The sequence below is a fragment of the Phascolarctos cinereus genome, unplaced genomic scaffold (assembly GCF_003287225.1).
Source record: "Phascolarctos cinereus isolate Bilbo 61053 unplaced genomic scaffold, phaCin_HiC Scaffold_3;HRSCAF=262, whole genome shotgun sequence".
Classification (NCBI taxonomy): Eukaryota; Metazoa; Chordata; class Mammalia; order Diprotodontia; family Phascolarctidae; genus Phascolarctos; species Phascolarctos cinereus.
This window is the reverse complement of record NW_027555736.1, coordinates 78397079-78423777: the sequence shown is the minus strand read 5'-3', so window position 1 is coordinate 78423777 and position 26699 is coordinate 78397079. Positions and strand designations below refer to the sequence as shown.

Here is a 26699-nt window from a genome sequence, read left to right as displayed (position 1 = left end):
GAGGCCGTTCACTTTGTTCTCTCTTGTGTTTCTTTGGTAGGACTTGACACTGCAGATTAATTTTTCTATTCTACCCATTGTCTTTGCTGTGCAGGCCATAAGTTCTGTTCTTGTAATACCCATTTCTCTTTTAAGTCACTCAGGAACATGGAACCAACACATTGTGGTTCCATGTTCTTCTCAAGTTCACAAGGTCCTCTGTCTCATCAAATTATAGATCATTTGCCTTCGTTTTGGAATGTTTGTATATAGATTCCTGAATTAGTTTATTAGATCTGGAGGCCACATTTCCTTCTGCTGTTAATGTTTTCCCTGTTGATTTATTTGCTTATTTTTGAAATCTTTGAATTTTCTTTTTTCTGAAATCTTTAGTAATTTCTATCTTTTTTCCCCTTCATTTTCCCTTATTGCTCCCTTTTTGACTGCCTCCCACATGATGGTGGTTTCCCAGAGGGCCTGGAACGGAAAGCATCCCAGCCTCCTCTCCCACTGGGAAATTCCCAGTTCACCAGTCTTGGGTTTCCTCTTTTTGTGCCCCAAGTCACTGTAGAGGTGAAGGGAACAGAGGTGGCCCCAGCCAGATGCGAGGCTCTTTCCTCAAGCTTGGTGGAGTGCTGCATAGCCCCTCACACACACTGTACTGTCTTATTCTGTCTGTTCCTCAGTGATCTGGTTCTTCAGTTCATTACTTTGCTATATAGGTGCTGCTGAAGCCAGGGTGATTTCTGTCGTTTGGGTTTTGGTTCAAGCTCAGACATGTGGCCTGTCCCTTTCCTCAGTTTATCTGCTCTTCTACAGAGATCTTTTGTAGCGTAGAATGCTGCCGCTGTGGCTGTGGGCCTAGCAGGCTTCTGTAGCCTGAAGTCTAGATCTCCATGGTATTGGAGAAAGTAAGGGAGGACCATGGTGAGGGGCCCCTCCTTGTGTTGGGTCCTTGGCTCAGCTAGTGTAGTGTTGCCACCAGTAGCCTGGTATACAGTGGGGAAAGGAGTGCTGAGTGGGGTCAGGGTGGATGTGGGTTCATTTTGTTTTAAACTTTCTTTTGGATTCTGTGTGTCCTAGATAATGGAGGCAGCTGGAGTTGCCTTATCTTTTGTGCATAATTTATGTTTTGGAGAGGTTTAAAAGGTTGTGGGGAATCACAGAAAATGTCCAGCCCTCCATCTTGTCATGTAACCTGCTCCAGCTCAGCCATTCACTTTGATTTCCTCTTCTCTTCTGCTCTGCAATTCAAAGCCCTTTGACATCTCTCTTCTTTTACTACAGTCTCTGATAAAGAAGTAACCCTTCCCATCAAAGACAAACTCCTTTCATGTTTACTTCCTGCCCTTCCATTTCCTATCACTTTCCAGTTTTATAGGGAAGCTGGAGTTTCAGTCATCTCCTTTGATATAACTTTTCTGTCATTCTTATATCATTTGTGCAAGCATTCTGTTTCTTGCTTAAGGTATTTGTGTTGAGATTTTATGACCATATAGATTTCCAGATTATATAGTAAGCCCTTTTCTCTTTTTGCTCATAAATCTCAAGGGGTGGCTTCAGGTGTCCTTACTCAATCTTTTGGACCTTCTTTTCACCCTGTAGTTTATTACTCCATTCAGTTAGATTCTATGGCTACAGAGACTCCCTCTTGCCTAGGAGTGATAGCTGCCACTGCCCTTCTAGATGAAAAAGTATGTGATTTGGTTTTGGGAGCCCTACTCATAGTGCGGTGCCTTCATGGGGTTGAGCCTCTGTTACTGAGACATCACATTCAAGCTTCTTCTGACTTACTAACTATGAAGTGACTTTATTGGAAATTGTCTTATACTTTGTCAGATACTGTAGAAGAATGTGTTATAACTGATAATAACTCTTTGTTACAATTGATCTACTACTTGAATTAATAACCTAAATTTTAAAAAATATTTTTCCAAATTCTAGTCTAAGTATGCCCATATCTTTTTAAAAGACAATTTGAAATATTAATGCTGTATTTTTTTACCTGACCTGTTATTAGGCATAGTTTCTAGAATTTTCATTAAAAGTGAGGTGAAAATCGATTTCATGTTTTAATTTGTCTACTCTAGGTTTAGAAATGAGGTTGTTCTTTGTGCACTGCTTGGCAGTACATTGTTGTATCATGTGGAGTTGAGCATATTAGTTAACAAAAAGCAGTGTAAAGCCCTTCTTTATAACTGATGAGGTCAGTTTCCAGTTTTATTGTGATATAGTACTGACACATAATGAAAGTATTGACCCCCTTGGTCCATTTAATGTGTGTTTTTGGTTTGCCTATTTTAGTGGTCAGCACTGTCTGCACCAAAACATTTCCAGCATGTGGAATATTGATATTTCTGATTTATTCTGTTTTTTTTTCTCTTGGTGCCATAACATGAAGCAGCACTACTCACTACACTATTATTTTTGGCAAACAGATAATCTCAATGATTTTGAGTAGGATTAGCCTGCATTCCTCTGCCACCCCGTCCATTTCTTTGACTTTTAAAAATAGTTCAATTGTACTGGCCTAGGGTATTAGCCTACTCAGTGGTATTTTCTGAACCCAGTTTTCTAATGTTTCATAGTTCTTGCCAGGCCTTCACAGCTACTATAACAGTCTCACTGCACATGAATTCCCTGTTTACATTCCTCTATTTTTCTGTCGCTCCCTCACTTCCTTCATGAGATGAATGATGTGTTGGACCTTGAGGAGCTGATGATGATGATGATCCACCATGGATTCTCTCTGTCTTCTGAGAGTGGGTTCTTTCTGTCTTCTGCTGTAGAAACATGAGGACCCCTTTATGACTTCAAAAAACTTGATAGATGTTACCTGTGAAAATAGAAAAGAAAGGACTTGTAACTGGTAGGATAGTCATAGCAATGACAGAAGTAAGAGTAGTACAGAGCACTCTGCTTGTCCTTCATCCTTATAGCTCATGTATTTACTTGCTGATTTTGAAAGAGTACTTCATTTAGAGTCAGAAGATCTAGCCTTTTTTATTATTACCAGTGGGATCTTGGGCAAGTTGACTTCGGTTTCCTCATCTGTGAAATGCGTGGATTAGACTAGATGGCCTCTGATGTCCCTTCCAACTCTGTGTTATCCTCTGACCAAAAAAAGGATCCCTCTTGACCATTAAGAGGCAGAAACATTATATGGCAACAAATTGGTTTGAATCTGACCATTCCAGAAAAATTGAAAGGGGAAGAGAAGAGAATATTTTCTCTTTTTATCCAGAAGGGCATGTTGGATATGCCATATTGAGGAGACAATAAAAGTTGAAATCAATGTATCTTTCTTAATATATCTTATAAATATAGTTTGATAGCACAGTTATTTGAATGCCATGTCATATAATTGCATAAAACTTTTCCAAATAAATAGCATCTGTAGAATGTTAATGCATGACTGCTGTGTTCATAAGTGTTTGCTCTTAGAATTATTGGACATTTTTCTTAATAAGTCATCTTGGCATTATGTCAACAACATAATTTGCTTTTCTAAGAAAGTAGATGAATACTTCCTGTATTTGAATTATTCACAGATCAACAACACAGTGAGAAGGGGAGAAGAAACAGAAGGCACTCTTGGATCGTTTCTCCATTTCTTCGGGAAGGCTCTAGCCTTAGACACAATCCATGGACATATTAATATTGGCCCACGCTTGAAACAATGTGTTCGAGACACTTCATGTGAATACCGAGCCACTTTTCAAAGGACTTCAATTTCTCAGTACATCACAGGTTCTTTATTAGAGGCAACTACATCTTTGGGTGCAAGAAGTGGCCTTTTAAATACTTTTGGAGGATCAGTAGGAAGAATAATGTTGAAAGGTAATGTCTGAAATTTTGTTTTCAACTTAAACATTTTTAGTATTAAAATGTTATAAGCTCCTATTGATCGATGCTAGATAGTGTTGTTGATATTTAGAAGTTTGTCAAGGTAGTTAATTTGGAGACTATAATCAAAAGAGTTTAATATTCTTTAAAGTATAATTTCCTAGTGAACAAGGTATCTTAGAATTGTGGTGAAAATTGAAGAAGCTATCCTTAGTAAACAAATAAAAACTGATTACGTGCAAAACATCAAGCTATGAGGAAAGTTCCATGTAGAGCGTTTCTTTATAAAGTATTACTGTAGTCATAATGCAATTAGGCTGGTGGCCACTTGCTGATTTGAGTACTGCTATCATTCCCTTTATGAAGTAGAAACATTATGGAGCCTGGAACATGGGTCCCCAGTTTGAGCTCCCAGCTCTGCAGCCCAGGGCCGTGCTGCTCTACTCCTTGAGCCTCAGCTTCCTCATCTACAAAATGAGGACATTAGATTAGATGCCCTCAGGTAATTTCTAGCTCTGGTCTAAGTACCCTGTGATTGTGATCCTATGTAAAATATATTCCAGTAAGTTTAAATATAACATTAATGTTACATCTATAAATCGATATTTTCCATTTTAAGATGCAGTTTTCTCACATAAAAATGAGAATCAGTGGAAAAACAAGGTTCCCTGCCTGCCTAATTGCCATGAATCAGACTAGATTAGATGCAGGAGAACATCAAAGAATTAATGCCCAGTATGTTGCAATGCTGCTGTCACAATCCATTTGGTTGATTTCCACGGCTGAAAGTTTTGAAGTGGACTTTTGTAACACCTAGACATTTCCCTTGGCAATGTAATGGAAAAGCCTTTATTAAGTTTTTATAAGTTGTCAAGCTCTGTGTTAAGCATTGTTGATAGGAAAAGAAGACCTTCAGTCCCTGATCTCAAGGAGCTCACATTGTAGCTAAGGGTGATAACACATGTAGGAGGGAAAGACCAAGTAGTCCTTAGAGTACACTGTCATATCAAATGGCAGTGCTTAGGGGTCCAGAGGGCAAAATGGTCAGCCAGATGGTAAGTGCAGAGGATCTTGGGGGGCAAATTGCCCCAAACTCTGACTGTTGAGAAGAGAGTAATATGCCCTCTGTGGATCTAAGCTCTGGATTATCTTAGGCATGGATTGGAGGGTGGTGTCTGGTGTCTGGTGAGAACTAGGGATCTGGGAGGGGAAATAGAAGGCGCAAGAACTTTTCTGTCCCTGGAGAGGCAGGCAGCAAGGCTCCTGGAATTCTAACACAAGCAGAGCCTACCTATAATGTATTAGGTCTCCTTCCTAATCCTGTTTGCTTGGAGAATGGAGTCTTTTTATTTTCTGTGTTGTATGTAAACATGTAAGAGCTGATGATGACCCAAGGGGAAGCAAGAAGTCATCAGCAGTATCTTGTTAGGCCAGCTCTCTAAAGTATGGGGAATATAGGCAGGTAAAATGCAAAGACAATTTACAAATTCTCAAAGATATAATTTTGTACTTTGGACAGATCTGGGCTTTGTAAATTACCATATTGTAAAAGTCTACAAGCAGTGGTACAGAGGTGGTTAATGTATACCTTTACATGATTGCATACAAGCAAAGAAGATAAATATAATGAACACCAGTTTTAATCACTCTGAATGTTACATAGCTTTATTTCTGTTCTTGTAAAAAAAGATAGAGAGATGAAAGTTAGACAGTAGTATAGTTAGGTGGACCAAGAACTGATTAAATGACTAGACCCAAGATTAGTCACTGATGGTTCTAACTTGAAGGGAGGTCTCCTATAGAGTGTCCATGTATCTGGCTTTGGCCCTGTGCTATTGGACATTTTTATTAGTGATTTAAAACAACCGTAGATGCCATGCTTATCAAATTTGCCCATGACACAAAGATGGGAGGAATGCCTAACATCATCAGGCGTAATAGCATTAAGATTCACAAAGATATTGGTAGGGGCAGCTAGGTGGCGCAGTGGATAGAGCACCGGCCCTGAAGTCAGGAATACCTAAGTTCAAATCAGCCTCAGACCGAACACTTGACACCTACTAGCTGTGTGACCCTGGGCAAGTCACTTAACCCCAGTTGCCTTTAAAACAACAACAACAACAACAACAACAAAACAAACAAACTAACAAAAAGATATTGGCAGACCAGAACATTGGTCCAGTTTGATATAATGAATAAAGATAAATATAAAATCTTAGAATAATGTTCAAAAAATTACCTTCACAAGTACAAGAGAGTCATGGTTAGACATTGATTCATATAAAAAGAGCTGGAGGCTTTATAAACTACAAGTTTAATATGAGTCAGCACGGCAGCCAAGAAACCTAACTCACACTCGGGTTGTTCTGAGAGAGGCGGAGTGTCCTCTATGGGAGTTGGGATTTGACAGTCTTGGTACGTTCTGCCGTGGGGAGACCGCATCCAGTGTGTATTTTTGGGAAGGACATTAATAGCTAACGACCATTCAGAGGAGAAGAGTAACTAAGACTGTAAACAGACTCAAGTTCATGCCAGATGAAAATCAGTTGAAGGAATGGGAATATTTAGACAAGAGGCTAAAAGACTTAGCAGGGACACTGTGGTTGTCTTACAGCATGTGAAGCAATTTCACTTAGAGAGAAGATAAACTTGTGTTTTGTTCCTGAAGTATTATAGCAACACCTCCTACCCCAAACCCCTCTTGTCTTTGATGATAACATTAGACATAAGCATAGGTAAAAGCTAGTAGCCTCTCATTAGGTTGCTCTTGGCATGCTATTGCCTAACCCTGTTATATAGCTGCACCACTTTTCAGCCCCTCATCATTAACATCGGCTAGCTTCTGAAATTCCTCAGGTAGAAAATTGCAGCCGAAAAGACAACAAAAGTTAAGTGTTTGGCTTTTTGGGTCTAGGTTCCTTTCCTTCAGCTATGTGGTTCAGCAGTCCTAACAAAGAGCCAGAAGTCAGTGTTCAGCTGGTAGATCATTGTGTTAGAGTGAACCCAGCTCCAGGGAATTCTACTCCTGCTAATCTTTTATACATAAAATTTTAGACTTATAAATTGATAAAGTAGGGAGCCTTAGACTTCTTCAATAATAAGTAAGCAGACTACAAACAATGGAAATAATATTCCCTTTACTATTAATTTAATACATTTTAATTAAGTTATTCTGTGTGTAGATGAACCTTCCTCCCCACCTTAACCTCCAGTCCTTTCACCTCTTAATACTCTTTCATGGCATAACCCCTCCTCTGGCTTACTTTTTTTCTTCCTTCCCAGTCTTGGCCATATAGATAACGAGTTCAGTGTTACATTTTCCTCTTCTTTCAGATACCATATCCTATTTCTGCTTATGGCTTGCCAAACCCTAGCCCTGTATTACTCCCACTCTCTGGCTCCTTTGTTCCTACTCATATGCTATTGAATTGTGCTGGTGAAAATCACGCAATAGTACTGACTGGGTCCACTGAAATTTTTGTTATCTAATCTCAAATGGACCATCACTTCAACCAAGCAGTCCTAATTTTTTCTCTCCCCTAGTGGTCTCCAAATTTTTTTAAGATTACACATCCAAATAGTAAAAAATGTGCCTCTTCAACATATTTGATACATTATATTTGCATAAATGATATATTTGTATTTATTTGTATATTTATATTGTATTTATTGCAATACAATATATTTGTGTTTATTTATAAATCATATGCATATGCTCCTATACTATTGTATATGTTACAAAGGATATATGACAAATGGAAATTTTCAAAGGACAACATAAAGATGAAATAAATAATATTTTTAAATTCTCATTAATGTATTAAAAATAATGAACAAAAGTGAATTTTCTTTTATTTCAACTCAGCAGAAAGATGCCAATATAAATTCATTCATCTTTCTGTGATTCTGCTTACTAGATGGTATCATACCTAAATTTCCTACTAATGTTTAGATAGTTGTGTTGGCTAGATCACAGAGTGAAGGAAAGGGGTAATATATAATAAATTCAGAAAGGTAGGTCAGAGCCAGGTTGCAAAGAGTTTTAAATGCCATTCTAGAAAGCAATATGAAACTATTTGCCCAAAAGATTATAAAACTGTGCATACCCTCTGACCCAGCAATACCACTACTAGAGCTGTACCCCAAGGAGATCAAAGAAGAAGGAAGAGGACCCACATGTCCAAAAATATTTACTGCAGTGCTTTTTGTATTGATGAGGAAATGGAAACTGAAGGGATGCCGGTCAATTGAGGAATGGCTGTCCACATTGTATGTGAATGTAAAGGAATACTGTTATGCTATAAGAAATGATAAAGGGGCTGGTTTCATAAAAACCTGGGGAAAAAAACTGATGCAAGTGATGTGTGCAGAACCAGGAGAATAATCTACACAGTGACAACAATATTGTAAAGATAGCAATTTTAAAAGACATAGTAACTGTTCAATTCAATGAACCACCACAGTTCTAAGGAACTCATGATGAAACATGCTATCCACCTCCAGATACAGAGCTAATCAACTCAGAGTGAAGATTGAAGCATTTTTTGCTTTTTCTTGTTTATTTTTTTTTCTTTTTTTGTGGTGGAGGGAGGGGGATGTGGCTAATGCAGAAATTGTTTTACATGACTTTACATATTTGTAATAGGTTTTGTTTTTCTTGCCTTCTCCTTAGAATAGGGAGCGAGTGGAAGAGAGAATTTGAAACTAGAAAGAAAAAAGAATAAAAAAGCCTCTGTGCTTTAATTTTTTTAAATTAAAAAAGAGCTTTCAGTGCTGAACCAGAGTTTTTAATACTTGTTCCTAGAATCAGTAGAGAGCTGTGTGAATAAAGAGAATGGGGGATATAGCTAATGGATGTTGTGGAAAAAGAAATGACAAGGTTGGGCAATTGGTTGGATATGTGGAGTGAGTGAAAATGAGGTGAGAATGATAATGCCCTGACAGTAACATGAAAGTTCAGAAAAGGGGTAGGTTTGAGGGGAAAAGATGATATAATGAGAGCTGTAAACCAGGATTGCCTGGCCAATCTGCTAACTGTCCTCAAATGACCTGGATAGTTTGCTGACCTCAAATGACCTAGACTTAATTATCTTTTCAAATGGGCGTGGAATAGACATTGCATTTGTCTCAATTTCTTGGAAAGAAAAGACAAAATCTTCCTCCTTATGTGGTAGAGGACATTGGAACGCCTCTTATAGTCCTTACTTCAGTCAGATGTCACCAAAGGACTGAACTTGATGAATGTCGTGTCAGGTCAGGTCATGCCCCTGTTTATATCCCCCAGACCTGGCGCTATGCCAGACATGTAACAGGCGCTTAATATTTTGTTGGTTGATGATGTGGGAAGGAGTTTCGTGGGGCAAGAATGGAGACTGATCTATAACAGAAAATAATTCCCTATTCAGTAGCTTTGAAATTTTATCTTTGCAGCTGCAGACATATTTCTCAAATTTGTCCTTCTTTATAATATTGCCTCTTAAATATTTCTGAAACTTTTTGCAAATCCAGCTACATTATTCCTAAGTATAAGTATGACAGCCTGATCTGTTTGCTGTTATGGTTCCCAGCAGTCCTCACTATATCATGTTTTGCAGCTGTTTTTCACTATGCCCTTAAAGAGTTTCTTTTGCCCTTGAGCCTTATCACCCAACTTCAGCTTGTTGAATGGGAACTTCTGGAGTATCTTCATTTCACCTATTTTCCATCATGTTTGCTCAGTGGAAGGATGTTAAGCTTGCTTTTTGAGACTGAGGTTGCTTCAACGCTGGTTGGATAACTATATGTGTGGCTTTGTTGGTGGTTTTATATTGCAAGTTAAAATTTAATGTATACCTAGGGCTATGATAGGAGCTACAGAAGGATATTTTTAAAATATGAGTTAAGGTCTCTGCTTTTAAAGAGTTCCTAATTTTGTTAGGGAGATGAAACATACAGTAATACATACTAGTGTAGAATCAGCTGCAAAATTGTGTTGTTTTAAATAGAAATGTTAAAGAAGTTCAGTAAAAAGCATTAGAGGAACCCAGATTTTAATACAATATCATCAATAAGCAAAACCATTACCACTTAATGGGTGGTAACAGTTCTAAAGGGGCTGGCCACTACTCTTTGTAAGTGGGGTAGGAAAGGAGGGAGTAAAGAAGAAATAGCCCAAGTTCTTTCCTTTTGGTCCTGCTCTCTGTGGGAGAGACTGGTGAAGGCAGAGAGTAAATGAGACCAGGGATGTGGAGAAAGGTGTAGCACAGGGAGGAATCTGCAAGACTGTCTCACCAGCAAACACCCATTCCTATGTGTCATATGGTCCCTGACAAGGTCTGGAATGGCCTTGGGTACTGGGACTCTTTCTCAGTCTAAGCAATGAGAGTGTAGTTTCATGACCCACCGTTCAACCTGGGATGGGAAAAGTTTAGAATGTGAACCCTGATGAGATGTTGTCTTGGCTTCAGCCTCTGCAGTTCCCTCCCAGTCCTCAAGGTCAAGCCGTTGGTCCCCTCTTCGTTTTCAGCCAGGGGCAGGACGCAGAGGGATATGTAACTTGCATCACTCTTCTGAAACCAGTGAGAACTGGAAGACTTCCAAATGAAAAGTGCCAGTGCCCTCCAGCACCCAGAGTTCCAATCCTCATCTTCTCTGTAGGAGTGCTGCATTAATAAAAGTGAACTTTTATTTTTAACTCACAGCTTAGTAACTTTAGACACAAGCAGAATATGCTTTGTTGTCATAGCAATATAAAATAAATAGAAAATTTATGAGATTACTATTAAAGCCAAAGCAGACTCTTATTCATGTTCAAATAAGAAAATTTAATTTGCAAAGCACTTGCTGTACTGATATCAAAATTCTATTATACTTTTCAGGAGACCAATTTATATAAAAATTTTATTTGCTATATAAATATATAAAATGCACAGAGATATAAAGATATATTTGAACATTTGAAGATCAGCTAATATATATTAAATATTAACATATAATATATTTTAATGTCATATTAAAATATATAATAACAACACCTACCTCCCAGGAGTGTGGTGAGGATCAAGTGAGATAATAATTGTCAAGTGCTTAGCATGGTGAATGGCACAGAGTAAACACTATATAAATGTTAATTATCACTAATATTATATCTAAAATATGTATTTAAGGGTTAAATATATTTAGCAGTTTTGTATTTACCTCAATAAACTTTAAATATAGATTACTCAGTGTATCCCTTATTACACATGTACAGTTTCATTAATTTATCACAAATATGACATGAATAAATTAATTTTAATGTATTATAGTAACATGATTAGATGACTCATGTACATTTAATGAAATGGGTATGCTGTTTGAATAATTTTTCTTCTCAGCATATTGGTTTTCAAATTTTACTTTCTTGATGTTTTGCTGCACTTCTTTCTTACTTTCCTTTCATCTTGCTTTTTTGCCAGCCCTTCTGCATTGTCATCCTTAACTGTATTCCCAATCATGTTCTCCAGCAAATTGCACTTTTAAATTATCTAGTCTGTAATTGCCACTCTCCCTTTGCCACTCACAAACCTGTGCAAGTCTTCCACTCCTTAAAAATCCTTCACTAGACCCTATCACCTCAAGCACTCTTCCTTTATCTCTCCTGTTTTTCTTAGCCAAACTACTAGGGAAAAATAAACGTCTACACTACTCGACTCAGCTTCCTCTCCTCTCATTCACTTCCCAACCCTTTGCAGCTTGGCTTCTGACCTTACCACTCATCGGAAACTGCTTACATCAAAGCTGACAAGGATTTTAGTTGCTAAACATTATGGTCTTTTTTAAATCCTTATTCTTCTTGACCTCTCTGCTGCCTTTGACAATGCTCAACACTCTCTTGTCCTGAGTATTCTCACTTATATGAATTTTTGTGACACAGTTCTCTCTCTCTCTCTCTCTCTCTCTCTCTCTCTCTCTCTCTCTCTCTCTCTCGCTCTCTCTCTCTCTCTCTCTCTCTCTCTCTCTCTCTCTCTCTCTCTCTCTCTCGCTCTCGTTTTCTGCCTACTTTACTTCCAGTGTCATTGCTCCTTTTAAAAATGTATCTTCACACGGATCACTCACCCTAATTGTTCGAGGTATCCCAAGGCTCTTTTCTCTCTTTACACTTTCTCACTTGGTGAACTCCTTAGCCCTTCTCGGTTTAATTACCATTTGTATGCAGATGACTTGAAGATCTACATATCTACCTCCATTCTTTCCCCTGAGTCCCAATCCTAAATTACCACTGCCTGTTGGACATTACAAACTGGATGTCCTGTATGTTGTCAAGCTCAACATTTCCAAAATAAAATTCGTTACATTTTCTCCTAAAACCACACCTCTTTTGACCTTCTCTATTTCTGGCAATAGCGCCACCAACCTTGTAGTCTCTCAGGTTCCCAACCTTGACTCCTCATTCTTGTAAATTGTTCTTTAAAAAAAAAACCAGTAGTAGTTTAACTAAATAGACTTCTTTCCCTGTCCTGATGTAAAGTTCATAAATTCTCAAGAAGTGATAAAGGCTAGGGACAGCTAGGTGGCACAGTGGCTAGAGCACCGGCCCTGAAGTCAGGAGGACCTGAGTTCAAATACAGCCTCAAACCAAAACACTTGACATTTACTAGCTGTGTGACCCTGGGCAAGTCACTTAACCCCAGTTGCCTAAAAAAAAAAAGTGATAAAGGTTGTTTAAATGCATATAAATGTTATTTAAAAGAATGACTAGGTAGGGATTCAGTCATAAAGTATTCTTATGGGGTACTCAGACTGCTTAAGCTTGAGTTATTCATAAAAATTAAAAGTACTAGTTAAAGCATTTAAGTACAGGCAGTCCCCAACAAAAATATTAATTTGTAAGGGGTTGTTTGAAAGTAGAAGCTTACCCCCACCCCTCATAGCAGCGGTCCTAACTTGGAAAATGAGCTGGGTAAAAGAACTGAGCAAGAGGAGAACAAGCATGATTACTTTGGAGAAAATGCAGTTACTTTAATAAATCCAAATTTTTCCACAAAACAAAGGAGAGCCCATAATTTTAACACAAATATTTTTAGTGTTCTTCCACAGTTGCAGGTTATGGAGTACTACACGGTATCTAATACATTGAAATTGAGGGATCATCTAAAGGGCAGTGGAGAAAGGTCCATGTTTTGGGTGTGACCACACTGCAAATATTACAGATAAGGAAAATGCGGGAAAAAATATGTAAAGAATGTCATGAAAGAAATGTATATGACTAGAAAAAAGATAGGCCAGTCATATAGCAAGAACAAGGTATAATTATTGAGTGATAACCAGTGGATAGTCCATATATTCCATTGGTATACATAGTGTCAAGGGATCAGAAGGTTTGAATAAATGAATAGCATTAAGTAAGCACTAACTATGTGCAAAGCACTATGCTAAGTAGTAGGTGTACAAATAATAAAATGGAGATGGTCCCTGTTATCAGGGAGCTCACATTCTAAGGAAGAAGATGATGCACAGGTTTCAGCTGCAAGTCAAATGGAAAGGCCCCATGGTCTTTAGGATGTAGTAGCAAAGTAAATGGTAATTCATCTTCTTCAGTGTCCTTTATACTAATGAAATTGTTTCTAATGTCAAACCATTCATCAGTGCCAAGGACTTTGGTAGTAAGCACTTTCTTTTGGGGGTCTTTAGTAATTTGAATTCTTCAGGCTGCTGAAGCATTTGCAGAGATTTCCTGGGATGATGGCTTTGGGGGCTGGGCTAGAAACTGGATGGATGGGGGTGGGAGGGACTGCCATTTTCAGGGCTCTTGGACTTCGCTTCTCAGCAGTGTCAGTGGATCATCAGTTAGTACTTGTGATGTGCTTGTCATGTGCTGCCTGATGTTGCTCCCTTGGGGTGCCCAGTTCTCATTTTTAAGAAGTCGTTTTCTCCCTTCACATTCTGGATCTCCTTTTCTAATAGTTGACTTTCTTTTTGTAATCTCTTCTTGTTTTTCTTGGATTTTAAAATTTTTCCCCTTAATCTCTCTCATTTGATTTTTAAAGTCTTTTTTAAATTCTTTGAATTCTTTTTGGACAGGTGACCATTTGACATTACTCTTTAGGGTAGGGGAGGCTTTTTGCTTTGGTATCTTCCTCTGAAGATGAACCCTATTCAACTTCTCTATTCCCATAGTAACGTTTAATGGTTGTTTTTTCTCTTTTGCCTACTCATTTTTTTATTTGTAGTAGCTTATTTTTTGTAATCACCTCTAGTCTTGGGGTATGGTACCTCTGGCTTCAGATCCTCCTTCAGTTTTCCCCTCTAGCCTGGAATTGAAACCAAGAACTCCACCCTTCTGCAAGTGCCCACAGCCAGCAATGTCCCGCTCCCAACTGCTTCTGTACTCACCTAGCATGTGCTGGTTTCTTCTCGACTAGGGTCCCATCTGAGCAGCACAGCTGGGTCTGGCATCCCTTTTCAGCAGAGGTTCTCTCATTCTTCCCTGGCTCAGAACCTGACTTCCCACACTATCTTGGAGGTGAAAGTTCCTGTGGCTGGAGCCCAGGCTACCTCCCAACCCAGCTAACCCCAGGGCCCACTGTTTGTTGTTTCAGTGGAACTAGCCTAGAGGTGTTTACTCTTCACAGGTACTAAACCTCAGTCCTGGAATTTTTCTTTGGATATTCTCCAATTGTCCCAGGAGGACTGCTGTTCTGCCACAACTCTTGTTTATTTTTACCACTCTATGTTCTCTCTGAAGCACTATTTTATCTTCTGGGGAAAATCTGGAGAGCTTGGAATTTTCTGACCTGCTCCGCCATCTTTCCAGAATCCTCTCAACCAAGAACATTTATAGTAAGTGCAGGATGGTACAGTGGAAGGAGTAGAAGATTAACCAAAATAGTGGATTAGGAAGCTTCATTCTACCAATGATCTAAGAAGAGCATCAGACCAAGTAGTGGTCTTGAAATCTAAGAAGAAACCACAGTGGGTCATCCTTCAACCCAAGATGACAAATTCAACCCACAGAATAGTAATCAGGGCAGTACCTGTGGAAGATAGTTGCGACTCAGAATGAGACAACGACAGAGACAAGGTTTTAAAGACCAAAAAGTCAGGAGCAGGGTCAGGAGGAGAATAAGGAAATTGAACTAGATCAGTATCACTGTAGTTCTTAAACTTTTTGGTTTCAGGAACCTTTTACACTCTTGAAAATTACTGAGGACCCCTTTACAGTCTTAAAAACTACTGAGGATACCAGATTTTATGTGGATTATATTTATTAATATTTACTCTATTAGAAATTAAAACAAGAAATTTTAAAAACATATTAATCCATTCAAAATAATAATCCAATTACAGGTTAATATAAATAATATTTTATGAAAATTAATATATTTTCCAAAGCAAAAATAATTAGCCCTAAGAGTGGAATTATTTATATATTTTTTCAAAATTTCTTTAATATCCGGCTTAATAGAAAATAGCTGGATTCTCATGTCTGCTTTGGCATTTACTCTGTTGTGATATGTTGTTTTGGTTGAAGTGTATGAAGAAAATCAGACCTTATTCAAATATGTAGTTGGAAAAGGGAAGACTATTTTAATAGGCAAATAAGTGTGTATTATTATGAAAACGATTTTTACCTCAGGGACCCTCAGGGGTCTGTGGATCACACTTTGAGAACCCTTGACCTAGATGGTCTTTAAGGTATATTTCAGCTCTCAATTTGTCATCCTGTACTTAAATAGTCCAGAAGCATATTAGTCCTTGCCTTCTTGTTCTAGAAGGCTTATAACCTTTCAGGAAGAAAGGAGATGGTAAGGAAATAGATAGTAATGGCAGCAGTATCAGTAGCTCCAAGTGGGAATGAGAGACTGGGTTATCATCAAACCAAATCGAGAGACAGAGGAGCACTGCATTGACCTGGAGGCAAACAGCTATTGATCTACAAAGTGCCAAAGGGAAAGAAAGACCAGCATGACAGAGAACCACAGAATCAAAGGACCAGAGGAGGGTCACTGAAACCAGAGAGCGCCAAGGGGAAAGAGAAGAGGAATGAGCATTTATTGAGTGCCTACTGTATGCCAGGTACAATGCTAAAAACAATAACAAATATCTCATTTGAAACTTGCAACTTTATGAGGCAGGTACTATTATGATCTCCATTTACAGTTGAGGAAACTGAGGCAGATAGAGGTTAAATAACTTACCCAGGGGCACATAGCTAGAAAGTGTATGGGGCTGGATTTGAACCCAGGTTTTTCTTTCTTTTTTTTTTCCTGGGCAATGGGGTGAAGTGACTTTCCCAGGGTCACACAGCTAGTAATTGTTATGTGTCCGAGGCCGAATTTGAACTCAGGTTCTCCTGAATCCAGGGCCGATGCTCTATCCACTGCGCCACCTGGCCGCCCCAAACCCAGGTTTTTCTGATTGCAGGTCCAACATTCTATCCACTATACCCCCTACCTAGATAAAGAGCTAAGAATTAAAGAAGCAAATCCAGACCTCATCCTTCACAAGGGTTGTGAATCTTGTGAGCTGTGTGTGTCTTAAAGTAGGGGAAAGGAGATAGACACTCTAACTAGTCTTTTCCCTGTTTACAGGGGACCTCCACCTCAGGAGAGAACTCTTAAGTTGGGGATAAGTCTGTGGGTCCCTGGAGAAGGTGCACTTAGCAACCCTGAGGTACACAGAGTGGTTGGAAGGACTGCATGGGTCCCCTTGGAAAGTGAGGGGATAGTGGCACTATGTAGTTTCTTTGTCTATGGGCTTTATGCATTTTTTGATATGTCTTAGTCTGAATATATTCATGGAGTGAATCAGTCAGATACTGAAGTTCTCGAGATTTTTCTGGGTCAGAGCAAAACTTAAGAAACCCCATCTACCCATAAAAATTGTACCCATGTCCTGATGTCAGGATGAAAGCTGACATCAGCAAAAGGTAGTTCTCAGTTGTTGCTGGTTTGTTCATAAGGTTTGTGTCAATATAGGAGAAAGGTAGGAAGAGAAAGAAGGATAACCTGGTTATGAGAGAGAGAGAGAGAGAGAAAGACAGACATTATGGTAGGGAGGAAGAGAACCTAGGTTTAGTAACTTCTGAGGTAAGTGTTCATATGAAGATATTTTGTTGGATTTGGATTTTAGGTATTATAATAAGTTAGTGTGGGTTAAAAAACAAAACAAAACCCCTAGACTGAACCAGGAGACCTTGATTCAAACCTAATTCAGCCACTAAGGCTTTGAGAATCCAGTAGTTTTCCCAAGATTCTGCTTCAGGAAGCTCAGCAGCGTCTGCACCTGGATGCTGCCGCAGAAGGACCCACTTTAATGGATAATTTTTATTCCCTGGGCTTGGGACATATATGACCACAGCTCTACTGGCCTCTGTGTCTTGGCTGGCATGCAGAGAACATCTGCCTCTGGGAGATTCCCCAGGGAAGCTCCTGGCTATCCTGAGCCTGTCCTGCCAAGACCTTTCATGCCTGGCATTCATTGATGACTACAGTCTGTCCTCTTGGGTAGCCAAGACTGCCTGGTCGCTGCACAGAGCCTCCACGCTATGTTGTAGGTGGAATTCATCAGTATGCCTTATCACTACCATTTCTGGTCTCAGCACGCTCTGCCTGTTATAGACCTGCATTATGGTTCAGGAATTCCTTGGCCCGAGCAACTGCTGCCTCCATGGACCAGACCATGAAGCTGTGGGAGAAGTCTTCTGTTGAACTGCTGCCCTGTCCTCTTTGATGTGAGCATTGTGCATGAGTGGGGACAGTGATGGATCTATGTTCCAGGTTATCCTTTTCCAGAAGAAGTTCCAGACAGAACAGAATAGAAAGCTCTTCACAAGGCACAGGGTACCAGGTGGCATTTCTCTCTGTGCCCATTGCTGTCAGTTGCACACAGTGAGAATTGTGCCTTCAGACTGTGGCCCACACAATCCCCATTACTAGTGCCCACACAAGGCTGACTTGGGCCAACAGTTTCAAGCCACCCCTGCCCCTGCTCATGTGCAACAAGAGCCTTCGTGGACCTGGGAGTGGAGATGGGCAGAGAGGGAGGTGATAATGTGGAGCTTTGGCACCACAGGTCAGGATCAGTGGGGAGAGCAGAGAAGTTGCAATCAGTCAAGTCTTTGGGTAACCAACCAGGAACAGGGGAAAATCTGTGTGACTGACTTAGAGGAAGAAGTAAGCACGCTGGGGAAAATCAACAAAGCCTTAGGTTTCTCTGCCCTCATCATCATCAGCCTGCTTTGCTCCCATTGTGCATACCTGTCACAGCCCCTGGACCTGTGTGTAGTGGGTCCAAACAGCCTATATACATACTGATATACTTAAGTTGTGATGGCAAGACATTTGCTTACATCCCAACAGCTTGTGCTGTACACACTAGGGCCACTCCCTCTTCTGAGCACAACCACCCTTGTAACTGTTAATGCCAAGGCTTTCACGTGGCATAGCCTGGGCTATGAAACATGCACACAGCAGCCAATTGCCATAGAATCTGCATTTCTGGGGAAATTTGAGGCACAAAAATTGCCCACACTGACTTCAGAATTACCCCGTTAGGCTCAGAGAGAGAGACCAGGTACAGGAAGAATGGGTATTTATATTAGAAGAAAAATCCCTGTAATTGCAAGGTCTCCTGGGGCCAGAGCAGTGCCTGTATAACACAGCTAGTGTATGTTACCAGTTGACCAAGGGGCAGTTTTAATTTTCTGTGAAAACCTGAATTTGTGTAACAGGACATTCCCCCCCCACTTCCTTCTCTTCTCCCAGGTGAAGGCACAAGCTCTCATCACTAGACCTGATCGATTCCCCCAATCAGTATATTTGTTAACCTGGAGCCAAGGGGGAATTTCCCATATGAAATAATTGTATTAGCCTTCTCTTTACTCTTTTCTCTATAGGTTCTCCTCCACCTTTTTAAATATTGGGGAGGCACAACAGTAACAACATTGAAGGCTCCATGCTCACTGAGTTGGTACCAAGATGCTGAACTTGCCAAGGTCCATTTTGGATCTCTGATAGATAGATATTTACGTAGTTTATCTAGGTTCTCACCAGAATTTTTTTAACCCTAGGGACTTGATGTTCTATATCTCAGAAAATATCTTGCTATATATTTATAGTTAGGTTTTTACTATTCTTTTTAAACAAAAAACTCAAAAAGTTTCCTCATCTTAAAATGGAGATAATGATACCTGCCTGTCTCACAGGATTGTTAAAGGATCAAATGAAATAATGTGTCATAGGACCGTAGGATTTTTACATCTGGAAAATGTATTAGAGATAAAACTCCCTAATTTTAGAGATGAGGAAACATTAGGCCCAGAGAGTTGAAGCAGCTTGCCCAAGATTGCACAGGAGGCCAATGGCAGAGCCAAGACTCAAAACCTCCAACTCTCTTGATTCCCCAACAGTATTTTTCCCACTGTTTAACAGAAAACACTTTGCAGAAAACAAATCGATGTATAAATGCTAGCAATTATTACTAAATTATTGTTTTTTGAAATTCAGATAGCTGATTATCTGCTGTCAATTTCTCTTAGGGGAGTAAACACAGCAGCCCCACCAGTAGTGGCTCTATGGAGAGAGCGCTAGGCATAGATTTAGGAAGATCTAGTTCAAATTCTGCCTTAGGCACTGTGTGACCTTGAGCAAATAACCTTTCAACCTGTTTCCTCAGTTGTAAAACAAGGGTGTTGTATTTGCTAGCTGCTTCCTTACAGCTCTAAACCTATCATCTTATGATCTGGCTTTCACTGAGACCTAGCTTTCTCCTGATGACATAAGATAACCCATTCTTCAGTGAATTCAACACCTGGTTCATAGTCCTTCACCTTCCCACCTCCTGCCCATATATTTGGGGACTTCACCATATATATAGATATGTATAGATATACAGATACTTGCCCAAATACCTTAATCTCCAAGTTCCTCGAACTGTTCATTTCCCATGACCTACTCTCCCACTCCGTAGTGGTAACACACAGAGATGGTCATACCCTCGATGTTGCCATCACCCACAAATGCTCCACTTCCGTGTGCGTTCTACCTTTCTCTCTGCTGTACAAAACCAGACTCTGCTCTTTGTTTACATCATGACCTCCATGCCCTTGACCCCTTAGTTCTCTCCCAGGCCATCACCTGTACTAGCTACATACTCGCCTTCATCCGTCTAGACCCCTTGTTGAATCAGTCTAACTCTATACTGTCCATTATCTTATTATATTGCTCATCAGACACTACCAAGCCTCACTCTTAGATCACTTCTACCACCTGCTGCTTTTACTCCTACATGTGCTTCTCAGTGAAGCTGAGAATATCATGCAGCTTGACCGTCCCTGCTGCCAGGCAATCTTTTGTACGTCTAATAAACCATCCCACTCACCATAATCACTCTTCCAAACCTTTGCATCTCCCCTTAAACCTCTCATGACTCCCTCTCCTCCTCTCCCAGCTGAGAACCTTCCTCATATTTTAATGGAAAAATTGAGGCTCTTTGTTGAGCTCCCTCTTATACCCCCTCCTTATCTCACATCATTCAGATATCTTCTGCCAGTATCTCCTCCTTCACCCCTGTCTTACATGATGGTTCTTCTCTTTGCCAAGATCAATCCCTCTGCATTCATGAATGATCCTTTTTCATCCTGTCTTCTCTAGCAGATTTCTATCTTTATTAAATTCTCCATTCTCACTTATCTTCAGTCTCCCCTTTCTACTCACTGCTTCCTTACTGCCTACAAATATACCCATGTCTCCCCCATCCTCAAAAAAACCTTCACTTGATCTGCCCATCCCCACTACCATCCCATATCTTTCTTACTTTTTGTGGCTAAACTCCTTGAAAAGACTGTCTTGCAAGAGATGCTTCCACTTCCTTTCCTCTCATTCTCTTATTAACTCTCAATTGTCTGGGGTCAACCTCATCATTCAACTAGAACTATTTTCTCTAAAGTTGCTAACAGTCTCTTATTTGTCGAATCTAATTACTTTTTCTCAATTTTCATATTTCGTGACCTCTCTGCAGCCTTTGGCACTGGTGATCATAACCCTCTTATCTTTAATATTTTCTCTTCTTTGTAGGTTTTCAATACACTGTTGTTCCTGTTTCTCCTTACACCTATCGACTATTCCTTCTCAGTCACCTTTGCTGGATCTTCATCCAGATTATGCTCTCTAACTGTAGAAGTCCAAGATTCTGTCCAGGGCTTTCTTCCCCCTCTATACTACTTCACTTGGTGATCTCATCAGCTTCCATAGATTCAATTAAAATCATTACGCTGATGATTCTTACATCTATTTGTGTCCTGAACATGTTTTCTGAAATCTAATCTCATTTCTCCAGTTTCCCACCAGATATCTCAAACCAGATGTCCCATAGACATTTTAAACTAAACATGTCCAAAACTGAACAGATTATCTTTCTCTAAACCCTCCCTTCTTTGAAGTTTCCCTGTTATTGTTAAATATACCACCAACCTCCCAGTCCCCCAGGCTTTAGACTCAGGTTAGACTCATTATTCCTCACACCTCCCCCCACAATATCCCATCTGTTGCTTGGGTATGTTGATTTTTACCTTCATTCATCTCTTGAATATGTCTCTTTTTCTCTTCTGACAGTCACCACCCTGTTGCAGGCTCACGTCACCTCACCCTTGGACTAGTGCAGTACAACTGTCCCCATTCTAGAACATCCTCCACTCATATGTCAAACTGATCTTCCCAAAGTGCAGGTCCAACCATGCCCCCCCCCCATTCAATAACTCCAGTGGTTCCTTTTCACTTCCAGGATCAAATATAAAATCATCTGTTTGGCATTCAAAATTCTTTATAACCTGCCCCCGTCCACCTTTCCAGTCTTCTCATACCTTACACCTGACATGCACTCTTCTGTCCAGTGACACTGGCCTCTTTACTGTTCCTGGAACAAGACACTGTATCTTCTGATTGCAGGCATTTTCACCAACTGTATATCATGCATTGAATGCTCTCCTTAATTTCTACCTCTTGACTTTCTTGGCTTCCTTGAAGTACCAGCTGAAAGCCTGACATCTATGGGAAGGCTTTTTCAAATCTTTAATTCTAAGACTCTCCTCAGTTAATTATCTCTTATTTATCCTGTATATAACTTGTTTGTACATATTGTTTCACATTGTATCTTCTATTAGATTGTGAGCTTCTGAAAGGCAGAGACTGCCTTTTGCCTTTTTTTTTTCTATCCCCAACACTTAGTACAGTGCCTGGCATATAATAGATACTTAATAAATCTTTTCCAACTCATTGATTGGTCCTAGGAGTGAAATCAATCTCTGGACTGTATGTGGGGCCAGAACAGTGTCATCTCCTAAGATACTTGTGAGGAGAAATGTAAGACAAAAACAAAAGACGAGATCAGATTTTTCCTATTCATATAAACTTTCCATTAAGATTTTCCTTAGCACCCATGCATAAACATTTGACAGCCATCCTTTATTCCATTTAATATCTCCAGAAATGTGAAAGTAGAAGCCCAGATATGTACTAGGAAGTGCCTGTTACTTTTTTATTATTTGAACTAATGGTGTGGTTTTTGTTCCTATACCCACAGAATCATGAGTGATTAGAGTTTGAAGCCTCATTCAGTCCCTTCATTTTATAGATAAAGGGATTGAGGCTTGGAGACATGAAATGACTCGTCCTAGGTCATATAGGTGGTTATTTATTGGCAATGCTGGAATTCAATGTCTGTTCACTCTAGAGGGGTGAATGTAAGAGAATTACCTAATTCAAAGGATCTGCAGTTGGTATCAAGTTTAGTTTTTGTTCCAGAAGTAGTACATTTTTATGAAGATGAATTACTTGTTATTATAAAATTAAGTGGGATTTTAAGTGCTGAAAATTAATCCTTTTTAAGTGTGTTTAAGTTGTTTATTGTTTAGAGTCTTAAATATTCATTTTGATGAGTTGTGAAAATTCTTTTCATGGGAACATTTATAGAACATAATGGAATATACATACTATTTGTTTGCAATAATATGTTAGTAGCAAATATTTAAAGGGAAAAATAGACCTCTGAGTCATCACTTAAAGTTCCTTCACTGTTGAACATTTATACCAACAAGTAATTAAACAAAAAACTATAAGTACATTTTATGTAGTAAAGGGTTACACGTACCCATACAGTAGTTAAAGGGGACGGGTGTTATTACAGAATATATTTAATTTTGGGGAGGAAAGGAGTGTCCAGACCTATTATTTCATCTTTCTTCTCCTGATACAGTTCATACTTGGCATCTTTTAATAGGTCATTAGCCTAGAAAACTTTTATGGGGATCCTGATGGTTAAATGATTTGCTCGTGGTGATATAACTAATGTGTATCAGTTGTCATTCAACTCTCACCTGTAGCTCCAAGAAGCTGTACCATGCACAGGAGCTTCATCCTGGTGAACTGTATTGGCAGATGGACTAACCCAGGTTGAGGATAACTGACAGGCCTCAAACTTGTCAGTGAGTTGGCATGGGAGGTGTCTTCCCCAAGCAGGTAAAGACTTCCTCCAGCAGAATGGGTGGATGAAAATAGTTCGTTCCCATGGCTGTGAAGGCTGCTGAAGCAGGTTCTGTGGAGCCCTTGGAGCTTGGTCAGACATGGAAAATGCCAGTGTGCATCCCAGGCCATCACCAGTCATCTCGACTTTTGTCTTGCCACTGGACTTCAGTGACTCAGGAAGAGTGAGGCTGATGACTTTGTGCAGCTGCCTCACTTAAATCTGATTCACTCGAGAGACAAAACATCACACTGTGATGTCATTGGTCTGCTTTGAAAATGAAAGACAAACAACAGTAATCATAAGCAGAACTAGAACTTAGGTCTTCCTGACTCCAAGACTGGCTCTCCATCCCCTCAGCCATACTGTCTCTACATTTTAGTATTTACATAAAATTTTAGAGAACTCTAAACAACTTAAAGCATAGTGCTTGCTACTTTTAAATTTTCCAGTCTTGCATTTCCTTTGCCAATTTTCTTTCACATTTTCTGTAGCATTAATGTATGAGTTTGCTATATATTATCTTATTTAATCCTTACAACAACTCTGTGAGGCTAGGTGCTGTTATTACTTCCATTTTGTAGAAATTGAAGCTGAGAGGTTTAGTGACTTGCCCAGGGTCACACAGCACTGAGTGTCTGAAGGAGAATTTGAACTCCATCTTCCTGACCAGCGGGTTTTATACACTCATGTTAGTTCTTTATATATTTTGAATATCAAACTCTTATGAGAGATATTTGATGAAAAAATATTTTCCCCATTTGACTTTTCTTTTCTTAGTTGAATTGATTGTTTTAGTTCATGGGAAATCTTTTAGTTTCACATAATTAATATTAATAACTAACATTAGTAATTAATATTGACTAATAATTAATATTCTGGTTGTCTCTTTTCCTTGTTTGGTTAAAATTCTCCCCCTAGCATTAGCAATGAAAAGTATCTTATTTTTTATAATTTTTTTTAATGGTGAGACCATATTCACACACAACCTTGGCAAAATGACTACAGCAGTTTATCTCCAAAAATTTCACTGTCAGGTTGCTTTTTACTAGGGTTACAAAGTTGATTCAATTTTAGCAAAGCAGCTAAGATAATTGTGTTAATTGTGCCATCTGTCAGGTTTGTCACTCACCATCCAGTTCTGGCTCATAGATTCAGGATAGAATGTGGAAGAAGAACTGTGCCCACAGGTGACATTCTGTGGTACAGAACTGCTGTTATGTCCTCTGGTGAGAGGAGCAAGTTCAGAAGGAAACGGTAGTGGTGTGACTGAGACCTCAGGAGCAGAACACTTTTAGCTTCAAAGTGACATGGCATATTGAAGTAAATTTAACATGCACCAGTGAATAGAGAGTGGTAGAGATCTAAACAAGGCACACCTGAAGTCATCAGTTTTACATGTAAGAAAACAGATCCATCAATTTAAGTGGTTTACCCAAGGTGAATTCGTTTACTATTAGTAACTTTTTAAAAACCCCAGTTAAATATTTCCCTAAGTCATTTGAGGTCTTTGGGATTACATCAAGGATAACTCTCCATGATAGGCATCACAACCACATTTGCTGGATGGATACAACCATTGGTAGGTGTCTAAGAGTCCTTTAGACTCATTTACACCTTTTCTTTTCATTGATATTTGGTGGTGAGCTAGTCCTGTGCAGTTAGAAAGTGTTAATTGGTTCACAGTATGAGATAACTTTATCATTTTGTTCAATAATTTTTGTTCTTTTGACCTCAATTGCTCTTACACATTCTGTGTTGTTGGCATATATATTTGTAGTTCTTTATTTCAGGTTTGACCCCAGATATTGTTTGGGAAAGTTAAGAAATGAATGGTTAGACTCTGCTTTGATAATTTTGAGGTCTGACCTCAAAATGGGAGTTAAGCCCTGACTCTTCCCCATAGCTGGAGAAAAATGCATATTTCTGTGGTTACTAGACACTAGACCAAGACAGAACACTGAAAACAGAAATAGAGGACGTAAAAACAGGTTTACACTGATCATCAAAACTAAAACCTAAAACCTAAAATTTTACTTGTAAACAGATAAAATATCCGATTTTCAAAAGGCAGTCCAGCAAAAATTTAAGAAATTTCAACCTAATATTAATTTGATTACTCCTAAGTATAAAGACAAATAAAATTAGTTGTCATAGAGTTATAATTAATGTTAGAGAAGGGTAGAAATGTGTGATAAACATCAGCTTTCTGGGTTTTTTCAAACACCTTTAATTATTCTCTCTCCTTACTATCCCTTATTTTAGCAGATAGTTTTACTTAAATTTTATAAGTTTTTACTGAGCTTTCATATACACTTTAGTGGTATGATAAGAGCTATGCAGGACAGGTCACCAAGACCCATTCTTCCTGTGTGATATTTCTCAAACCTATCCCTTCCGTCCCCTTTCCTATGACCAGTGTGGGCTCATGCTCTCATGACTTCATACTTAGGTTACTCTGAACTGGTTCCTCTGCTTTCCATCTGTCTTCCATTTGGTCTCTGTTTCCCCTTCAGTTGCCTCCTCCCAAGTGTATTCCCAGTAAGTCTACCAGTCTAACAAATACCAGTGGTTTACATTATTTACAAAGACAAACTGCACACTAAAAACAAAAAAAAAAGGAGGGAAAGCCTTCATGTTTCCATTGACTGAGGAGGGGAGGAAGATTTGGATTACTGCCTTGGGGTCTGTAGGGTATGGGGGAGACAGCAGAGCTCCTGACATTCCCTGTGCCCCCCAGTCTGGCCTCTCTTTGGTGGCAGTATCTTTTGCCTGCACTTCCACTTTGCCAATTCCACATGGCTTCTCCTAGCTCCCTTTTCTCCAGGTTCATGAGTCCTCTAGATCTCTTGTCAGGAGCTGACATTCTATCTCCTGATCTCAGTGAACTCAGATGATCCAGGATGCCGGTCAGCTGGGGAGGGGCTGAACAAGTTATGGTATATGAAGGTGATGGAATACTATCATGCAGTAAGAAATGATGAACGGGATGAAATAAACAGAAGTAGGAGAACAATTTATACGGTAACAACATCATAAAGACAGCTTTGACAGACGTAAGAACTCTGATCAATGGGCAGAGCCGAGGTGGCAGAGTGAAAGCAGCGACTTGCTTGAGCTCTCCCCCAAACCCCTCCAAATACTCATAAAAAATGGCTCTAAACAAATTCTGAAGCAGCACAACCCACAAAAAGACAGAGTGAAGCAAATTTCCAGCCCAAGACAACTTGGATGGTTGATCAGAAAGGCATATCGCACCAGGCGGGGAGAGGAGCCCAGCGCAGCATGGGTACACAGGCCACAGTGAACCTGGAGCAGGCCTCAGAGGACCGAATCACGGGCAGTTGTAACTATTTCCAGACTTCCCAACCCACGAATGCCAAAGACAACTTAAA

General features: G+C 39.5%; 1 protein-coding gene across 1 annotated transcript in view; it reads left to right on the top strand.

The window, feature by feature from the left end:
- The window catches only part of PLCE1 (phospholipase C epsilon 1), a 339193-nt gene that overhangs the window by 109207 nt on the left and 203287 nt on the right, over positions 1–26699 (top strand). Inside the window, exon 3 of the mRNA XM_020964068.2 lies at positions 3531–3819. Coding sequence (XP_020819727.1) covers positions 3531–3819 — 289 coding nt within the window. The remainder of the gene's footprint in view (positions 1–3530; positions 3820–26699) is intronic.